Genomic DNA, 10,091 nt, shown 5'->3' with positions numbered 1-10,091 from the left:
TCCACCTGCTTCTGCCTCCTGAGTGTTGGGATTAAAGGTGTGCGCCACCACGCCTGGCCCTATTATTTTTATTTTATGTGTATGTGTGTATTGCCTGCATGTAGGTAAGTGCACCTGTGTCGTGCAATGCCCCCAGAGGTCAGAAGAGGCATATGAAGGTCAAAGTCAAGTTTTAATTGAATTAATCATTTTATTTGCCAAAGGAAAATCTCAAATTTTTGGAAAAAAATCAAAACTATAGGAAAAGCTACTAAAAGGCCAATGAGACCTTTTTTATAAAGAAACCTATTTTTTTTAACTATATACATCATATTCAGCTTATCCTTTCTCACATGCTGTGCTATGGTTTGTCCCCAGCAACCCAAGCTGGGTACCCCATGTAATGCGCTTGGAGGCACAGCCTGGCAGGAGGTGCTTGGGCTATGGAGGCAGAGCCCTCGTGAATGGGTTCATGCCTTTGTCATGTACATGAGTATTCATTCTCATGGGACTGGATAAGTTACCTCCAGAGCTGACGGCATGAAACAAGTCCATCCTTGTGATCACCCTCTCCTGCATGCACCCACTTGCCCTTCTGCCGTGAGTAAAAGTGGCACAAGGCCCTTGCCAGATGTAGTCACCCAAGCTTGAGCTTTCCCGCCTGTAGTATCACAAGCCAAAATAAACCTTTTTCCTTTATTGAATCACCCAGGCTCAGATTTCTGTTAAAACAGCCAAAAGCTAAGACCAACTGACTTTGAAGTTTAGTTGAAGATTCTAATGCTGGGGATGGAAAGATAGCTTGGTGCTTGCTGGGCAAGCATGAGGATCTGAGTACAGTCCCCAGAGCCCATGTCAAAGAAAAAGTCCAGCATGGTGACACACACTTGTAATCCCAACAGATCGGTGGGACTGACTGACCTGCTAGCCTAGCATATTTAATAAATTCCAGGCTGGGACTGGAGAGAGATGGCTCTGCAGTTAAGAACACTGTCTTGCAGTGCTCTTGCAGAGGACCTAGGTTTGAGTCCCAGCACCCACATGGCTGCTAACAATCATCTGTAACCCCAGTTTTCTGACCTCTGCATACATTGAATGATGCAAGTACACTTACTTGCAGGCAATATACTCATACACATAATAAAATAAATATTTTTTTAAATAGTAAGTTTTGGGTATACACATGAACACATACAAACACACACAAAAGATTCTAATACTGGATAAGAATTCTTCTGAACAAAAAAAAAGGGGGAGCTTGAGTCTATGAATTAATGGAAAGCTAGGTGAATCATTTACATACATATGGATAGAGAATATGAAACTATTGGGTGTGAGATGATTTGAAGTGTTCTCATTATCTGCTGCCCAAAGTGTCTAGCTTAGTGACTCACTACAGGGTCCATAATTCATTCATTACCCATTGTCTTTGAGTTGACCTTATAACCTCCAGAGTCCAGGAAAAAATAAAGTAACCTGTCATAACAGTTCCTTTAAGGTGACAAGGTCTTTCTTATTGCTAGGAAGCCAGAAGAAGATAGAGAGGTGGTACTGAACTGAAGATAGATTCCTCTTGGCTCTATAGTGTTGCCAAGTGTGACCCTGTAGAAGTGAATTACCATCTCCATTTCAGGCACCATCCAAGGTTCTTGTACTCTAAAACAATGGGCCTATTTGTACCAAAGAAAAGGTCTGCACATAACACATCAACTCTGTTGTAAAGAGTAAGAATTATTCTCTGATCTAGTTAGTCACTGTCATATGTGCTAATCTGAAACTGGTGTATGTCTGTGTCTGTGTGTGTCTGTGAGAGACAGAGAAAGACACTAGGATTGAACCCAAGGCCCCACACATGCTAGGCAAGCATTCTACTACTGAACTGCATCACTAGCCCTCATTGCACTGATCCAACCATTAGACATGGGAAATGCCTCCGAGCCAGAAACCAGTGCATTTCTAGGAAGCTGGTTACCTCTTCTTCCCCTTCTGGTCCCCGGCACAATGCCTAAGTGGAAGCTGGTGGTAAATGAGGACTAATGACTGATGACCCACCGTCCTTCCCACATGCTGACGGCCCAGCTCTCTGATCTGATTTTCCCTGGTGACAAGATCATAGAAGGGCATCTTAATGTCTGTTTACATGCAGTCCTCACTTTGTAGGAGTCAGCACTGTGCCTGGAGGAAGAACAACTGGCTTGGTACACTTGAGAAACCTTTTCTCTATTTCTCACTTATTGAAGATGGAGGCAACATAACCTCAGGTCTCCTTTTTCATAAGCGTAGAAAGGCCAGAAGCAGCTCAGATTTGTGAAGGATTTAGTTGACACTCTGCTTGGGAGCCAGCGAAGTATAGGAGGCGGCAAGTGGTGTGGGCATTCCCCTGCTTGGGGTTTTGGGGGAAATCTGTATGTCTTTATCTTGCTTGGGTAGTGGAGGGTCCAGCCTGGCCTCCTTTCTGACTGCAAAGTACTGACCACTACTTCACTTGACATTCTCTTTTCTTAGTACTCTAAGCTCTGGAGCACTCAATGTATATCACATTTCACATGCTATCTTGTTTTTATTGTTTCCTGTTTCTCAGTGTTTGACAGCCCTCACATATACAAAAAAGTGACTGGCCCTGGCCCTGCCTTCCCCATGTCATGGGTCCCTTAACTCCTGGTGACAGTTTCCAACAGCCTCCTTTGTCCCCGTCCCCTATCAGTGTGCTTTATTCTTACTGTGATGTTCACACTGGAAATGACAGTCTATATGTGCTGTGCACAGCCCAAACTAGAGCCTTTACCAAGAAACGAGCCCACACACAGCTGCCAGTCCTTCTTAGCCAGTGGCAGCAAAATGCCATCAGCACCCTGCCCCATGCTCAGTGTTGGCTCTGTTTTCACTTCATCTGCTGCGGGGCAGAAGTTCTTATTGTGCAACTCATTGGTTTTTTTCATCCTAAAAGCAGAACTTTACATTTTCCTCAGTTCATTTTATCTTTTCTCTACTCTGGAATTTGTAATATTATTCCACACCCCCCCCACACACACACACAGATGGGAGTTTGTGAAATTCCAATGCAAGAGATCGTTAAGGGACTGGAGAATAAACTTTTGGGCTGGAGAGATGGCTCAGCAGTTAAGAACACTGACTGTTCTTGCAGAAGACCTGGGTTCAAATCCCAGCATCCACATGGCAGCTAACAGCTGTCCATAACTCCAGGGGATCCGTCAGCCTCTTCTGACCTCCGAGGGCATTGCACAACATGGGTGCACTTACCTACATGCAGGCAATATACACATATACGTAAAATAAAATTAAAAAAATACTTTTTTAAAAAATAAACTTTTATTAATTTTTGGTTCAACCTTTTCATCTCCTTAAAAAGCATTATGTATATAATGTGTAATGATCAGATCATTGAACTCAATCCTTCTGGTATTTACAATTGCTTGTATTGGGAACATTTAAAATCCTCTACTAGCTGTTCTGAAATATAGAACTAAATGTTGTCAACCACAGTTACCTTGCTGTGTGATATACAGCAATAGAATTTATTTCTCGTACAAGAATTTTGTTTTCAGAGGCTGGAGAGATGGCTTAATGATTCAGTGATTAAGAGCACTTACTGTCCCTGCAGAGAACCAAGGTTCAATTCACAGCATCCACAACAGGCAGCTCACAACTGCCTGTTACTCCAGCTCTGGGGGGGATTTGACACCCTCCTCTGGCCTCCACAGGCACCTGCATGTACATGGTGCACATACAGACTAGCTGGTGCACACACATGATAAAATAATAAATCTTTAGAAAAAAAAATTTGAGGATGGGGCTGGAGCTCAGAAGTAGAGTGTTTGCCTAACATGTGAGGTCCTGGGTTGCATCGTCAGCACTACAAGGCAAATGCCAAGAAAGGAATTTTATTTTTTTAAGGCTATATTGGGATTGGCTCTGTTGTAGAAAAACCCTGTTCTCACTCTTGGTTATAGAGGAGTTACATTCAAATTTCTAGTTTGTGAGGTGTTCTTTCGCTTTGAGGGGTTGAGGGTCATTTCAGTATCAACAATTAAATAAATTAAAGCAACAAGCTAAATATTGATGTTCACTAGGCAGCCTGGTGCCTCAATCCATTGGCCAGGTTTTCAGTCATCAGGTCCTAGCTGGGCACTGAACACTATATCCAGGGAAACCGAATCTAACCGCTCCTGTCTGTGTGTCACAGTTACCTGGCTGAGCAGTGCTGGAATGGAGGCTTCATCTACCTGATCATGCTGCGGCGCTTCAAGCACAAAGCCCAGTCGACTTACAATGGCAACGGCAGCAACAGCTCGGAACCAGGAGAGACACCAAACTTGGAGCTGGGTGACCGAACTTCGAAGAAGGGGAAGAGAACAAGGAAGTTTGGGGTCATTTCTAGACCCCCTATCAGCAAGGAATTCAAGAGCAGTGCTGGCTGTGATTTGGCAGATGACCCCAGCTCTGAGCTGGAGAACAGCACAGACCAGGAACTTGGAAATGGGCATGCCTTCGAGCTAGAAAATGACCCGCATTCTCTCAAGGATGTGGCTGGATCCCATCTAGAGAGGTCAGAAGTGGACAGAGGAGCAGAGCAGACAATCCCAAAGATAGATGTTCCTCTGGCCACCAGCAATGACAAACGCCGCTTCTCAAAAACTGGGAAGACGGACTTCCAGTCCAGTGATTGCCTGGCACGGGTAAGGTTCAGTTTGATTACAGAATCGGAATTCTCTTCTTTTGGTTCGTGCGTGTGTGCATGCATGCATGTCTCTGTGTGTGTGTACGTCTGTATCTGGATGCATGTGCACACATGGGAAACCAGAAGACAATCTCAGGTGTTTTTCCACTAGTGCCATCCACCCAGGTGTTTGAAACAGGATCTCTCAGGGAATGAATTCAGATCCTCCTTGCTTATAAAGCAAGAGCTTAACTGACTGGGCAGCCATCTCCCAGACCCAGGAATCCAAATTTTAAAGTAAATATTGTTGAAGTTGTTTTTCTAGTTCAGAAACTATGCCCAAGATGGCTTTGTACTTAGAAGCCAACAAACTCAAGATAAATGATCAGAACCTTTAACAACAAAAGTCAGAGTCATTTTATCCCCCTTACATAAAGAGCTAGTGAAGTGATCTAAGCGGAAAATTCAAGCATCCTGTGGTAAAATTGGAGTCTTCTGAGGCCCAGATAAAGCACTTGCACAGCATCATTATTCATTACCACTGTCACAGGGAAATTGCTACTTCAAGGCTAAAGATTTCTGGTGGCAGTTGATAGTACAAACATCCCAGCCTCCACGTTACACAGGAAGGGCATCCAAAACACAGGGAAGCATCTGCTTTTATTTTTAACAGTTTAACAAGTGTTATTTTCATGAGATTATGTTATTGCATTGATAAATTCCAGTGAAGCTCAGAAGCATCTTATAGAGTTCTCAGATACAGTGTCATCTCTCTGCTGTGGTCAAGATTGGTCCTATGGAAAGGCAAAGACACCGTTGCTGGGTGAGCTGCTTGTCTCCCCCATCTCCCCCAGCATCCTCTCATTAAAGTTTCATGTCTGTGCCCTGAATCTCTTGGCAGAAGGTGCTGTGGACCCTTAAGGGAGCAGTGGCTTCCTGGGTAGGGTGCTGACTGGCTCTCTGACTCAGAAGACACTGTTAGGTGTGAAAGAGAGAGTTGGGGAGGAGGGAAATCTGTGTGCAAGCATCCCGTTCTGGTTTGGCTGCTGAGAAAGTGTGCCCTGGGAGTGAATGGAATGTCTCATAAGGCTGCTTGGTGTCATTACCTCTATAATTTTAACCTGTCTGTATGATGGGTTGAGAAGAATTATAATAATAACCACTCTTTTGAGGGACCACATTCCTTCAGTTGAGGAGCTGGGGCATCGAAGGCCTTACACAGAGGCAGTGTTATCTGTTGGATGAAGAAGCAGATGAGAAGAAAAGTGATGTTTCTGTCAGTGCTTTTCTGTTAACTTTATGCGGCTCCCCCCCAAGAGGTTTAAGGACAAAATACACCTCCCCAAAAGAGCAGTAATATTATGTATCCTTTATTAGCAACTACTCTAACTTGATAATATTTTTTTTCTCCCTCATGATTAGACCGAATCCACAGAAAACCTCAGATGAAAGCTATTAGGCAGGGAGCATTGACTTCCCAGATCATTTCAAGGGTTTTGGATACCAAAGGTGGTTGAATCTCACATACAGTCTAGAGAACAGGCTTTAATTTGTCCTCAGACATGATGAAAATAATTCAGAATGATTTTTGAAAAAGAAGAAAAAAAGCCCAAAATTTTAAGAGTATCCATCTTCTACTCATTTTAATTTTTAAAAGACATAAAATTGCCGGGTGTGGTGGTGCACGCCAGCACTCGGGAGGCAGAGGCAGGCGGATCTCTGTGAGTTCAAGGCCAGTCTAGTCTCCATAGTGAATCCAGGCCAGCTGGGGCTACAGGGAGACCTTGTCTCAAAAAGGCCCCCCCCAAAAAAATTAATTAATTAAAAAAAAAAGACATAAAATTGAATTTTTGAATTAGACTGTCTGAAAATTACATGTACCAAAGTTCCTTTGCCTACTTTTTAAGCTAAGATCAAATGGCCCAAGAGGTATGAAGTGGTTAAAAAAAAAAAAAAATCCAAACCTTGGTGCTGGAGAGATGGCTCAGCTGGTTAAGAGCACACAGACTGCTCTTGCAGAGGACCTGGGTTCAATTCCCAGCACCCACATGGCAGCTACAAAGCATCCTTAACTCCAGTTCCAGGGGAATCTGAAGCTCTCTTCTGACCTCTGTGGCATTGCATGACACAGGTGCACTCACATACATGCAGGCAATACACTCATACACATAAAATAAAAGTAATACATATTTTTTTAAAAATCAAAACCTTAAAGATTTTAGGGTTCCCTCTTCAGAGGGGGGGAATGTTAGAGAAGCAAAAAGCCCTATTAAAAAAAAAAGAAAGAGAACACAAAGTTCTCAGAAAAAAGTAATGGGGAGATATGGGAGCTGTTGGAGGGAAGGGGGTAAGCATGGATTTGATCAAAACACCTTATATGCATGTATGACATTCTCAGTAAAGTTTTTTAAAGTTAAAAAAAATTTTTAAAGCTAAGTTACATTTTACTTGTTTTTATGTGTGTTTGTGTGTGGGTGTGTGAATGCCATGGCACACATGTAAAGTTATAGGAACAACTGGAGAGATCCAGTTCTCTTTTTTCATCATATGGTCCCAAGGATCGAGCTCAGGTTGTCAGGCTTGATGGCAAGTACCTTTACTTACTGAGCCATCTTATCAGCCCCAGGGAACAATTTTTTTTTAAGCCACATTCCTCTGGAATGGAGAGATCCACATTTGAAATTAGCACTTTTTGTAAGCATCCATAACCCACAGACTGATGATTGGCCCCATCACACTGTTGGTGTTGGTAAGCAAGAATAGACCACACACCTCCTCAGGCACACATTATCAACTTTGACCCCCAGAGTGCCCCCACTGATACGTTTGCCCAGGATTCAGCTGACAGACTCTTCACAGCATCCTTCACACCCGTAGCCCCACAGGAACCAACAGACCTCCCTGAAGCATGGCCAGGTTCTTGGGCTGCAGTGAGTGGATTTTTATTTTTACTCCAACAGAGTCAAGACCAAGGTCATGCTAAAATGGAATTCCCAGGAAAAAAAGAAAATAACTATTTACCTTTTAAGTCTTTGAGAAAGAAATTCCATTCTATTTGAATAATGGGAGATTTAATATGTCAGTGGTGCTAGTTTCTGCTTTATTAATGATTTGATGTATCTACAGACAATAAATTATAGAAAAGGCCTGTAATGCCCATTCAGACCATTTTTGTTTGATTGGTACTTCTTTTTTATAGACTTACTTGCTCTAAAAAAAGTATTACATTAAAATAAATCCTTGTCTTTGTTTCCTTGTTCTGATCTCTCTTAACAGAGCAATAGGAAACATATTTTCTTTAAACAATCTTGTTTAGTTTGGTTTGGTTTTTTGGAATCTGGCCTTACTGTGTAGCTCTCCCTGGCCTTGACCTCACACCAGTTCACCCGCCTCGGCCTCACCAGTGCTGAGATTGCAGGTTTGAGCCACCATGCTTGGCTTCAAATATTTCCTTTTTTTAAAAGATGTATTTTTTAGCCAGGTGTGGTGGCACACACCCTTAATCCCAGCACTTGGGAGGCAGAGGCAGGTGGATCTCTGTGAGTTCAAAGCCAGCTTGGTCTATATAGCAAATTCCAGGTCAGCGGGAGCTACAGGGAGACCCTGTATCAAAAAGACCAAAAAAGAAAAAAAAATAGTATGTTTACATAAAATAGTAACTGAAATTATACACACACACACACACACACACGCACACACACACACACACACACACACACACACACGCGCGCGCGCGCAAGGCGCAGAAGCAGATTAAATTTTTGAAATAAAAACTTGGGCCCACCTTCTAAAATACGAATATCTTAGAATATAGGCTAGCAATTTTAGAGATAAGCTCAGAGCAATTTAAAACCTTACTAACAAAGCCCATTAGTCATTCAAGATAATTGTATTTGTCTGTTTACCTAGAACTCTTTTTATAACACTAGTAAAATGCATATAACCAGATACAGGTACATAACAAAGGGGAAAATCCTACCATTTGCCAGTTTACTTGTGACTACCATGTGTACGTCTGGGGTTCATTTGGGGTCTGACCCCAGTAGCCGTTATCCACCCTATATAGTTCCAGATCTTTTCCTTGAAAGTGGTTCATTGGAGACCTCAGGCAGCCTGAGGAGGATTCTCTTCTAGAAAGCCCCTGATGTCATTGGGTGAACACATTGCCTTGTGTGGTCACATCTCCTATCTTCATCTTCACCTCTTCCTTACTCTCCAAGCTTTATACCAGCTGCCTGCAGGATGCTCCCATTGTAAACCTTCCATCTCATGCCTAAAATCCAATGCATCCCTTTCCAAACTGTGAGACTCACTCTCTGTTCTAGTCTTGCTTGGCCAAAGCTTGGGTGACCATCCATTCTGGTCTCCCTGGGACTTCCCTGTTTGTCACTGAACGTGCTAGGCAGGCCCTCCTGGTGAAGTCTCCTGAAATGTTGTTTTCTGCCTTACGTCATATCCATTCCATTGCCAAGTCCTGTCTGTGTTGATTCCCTTCAACCCGGGTACCTCTTTTCCCCACTGCTGGAACAGGAGGTCAGAGCACTTGTTCTATGTAGTCTCCTACCCACCTCACTGCCTTCACTCCCCTCTGTTTATCCACTGGCCCTATGTGGGATCTTTCTGAAGAGAAAATCGTGTGACTTATTCTCATACATGCACATGTATGCATTCTGTGCACACCCACACATACACTTTAGTTAAGCCCTTTGGATGAGTCTACAGTAATGTCCAAACACCTTGGCCTGTCATTCGAGTCTCTTAATCTGTACTTTCTGTCTCAATCCCCCCTGCTTATTTTTTTCCTATACTTACTGGCTTATAAAGGATAAAATAAAAGATTTAGATGGATAACCAACTGAAGGGTGAGGATCATCACACAAGAGTTTTGTCCCTGTAGGGGCAGGTGCCCCTTATCCTGGTACATAGATGCATTCTCCAATCCAGAAGCTCTCCAAGGCTCAGGCTCTAGGACCTTTCTTAGAAGCTTTGCCATGGAAGTATGAATAGTAACTCAAACTCTGGTCTCTCCCAGGAGGATGGGATGGGCCTGAAAATTCCAAATTCTAAGTGTCTCCGTCTTCCTGGGAGTAGCCCTGTACTGAAGCTATTCAGGATACAGTTCTCAGGGCTGCCTTCCTCCCCCAGGGCGGGCTGAGATCTTCAGGGCAGTGCTGGCTTTTGCCCCTGAACCATTGTGGGTGCTGTTTTCTGCCCAGTTTTTCCCCCCTTTCCTCTGTCTCATAGCCCCCACCCTCCTGGCACATCAAGCATCCAGATGCCTGCCTCTAAGTGGTCTCTGTGGCCTTGCGGCAACCTGCCCATTAGGCCTCTCCATCCTGGGCTCCCATAGTGCTCATTGTCTGTCCATTGACACATAACACCCACCCATATTCCAGTGATCGTGTGGTTTGTGGTATTCCCATGTCTCCAGTTT

The 10,091-nt window shown here is 43.5% G+C and overlaps 1 protein-coding gene across 8 annotated transcripts in view; it reads left to right on the top strand.

The window, feature by feature from the left end:
- Positions 1 to 10,091, top strand: part of Pdzd2 (PDZ domain containing 2) — a 434,448-nt gene that overhangs the window by 302,212 nt on the left and 122,145 nt on the right. For all 8 annotated transcript variants that reach the window (XM_029564752.1, XM_029564743.1, XM_029564732.1 and 5 more), the window contains one exon: positions 4,184 to 4,676. In XM_029564752.1, the coding sequence (XP_029420612.1) occupies positions 4,184 to 4,676 (493 nt within the window). The remainder of the gene's footprint in view (positions 1 to 4,183; positions 4,677 to 10,091) is intronic.

This window comes from Nannospalax galili, unplaced genomic scaffold, assembly GCF_000622305.1.
Source record: "Nannospalax galili isolate Female #2095 unplaced genomic scaffold, S.galili_v1.0 scaffold150, whole genome shotgun sequence".
Lineage (NCBI taxonomy): Eukaryota > Metazoa > Chordata > Mammalia > Rodentia > Spalacidae > Nannospalax > Nannospalax galili.
The sequence above is the reverse complement of the archived record's forward strand: the minus strand, read 5'-3'. Positions and strand labels throughout refer to the sequence as shown.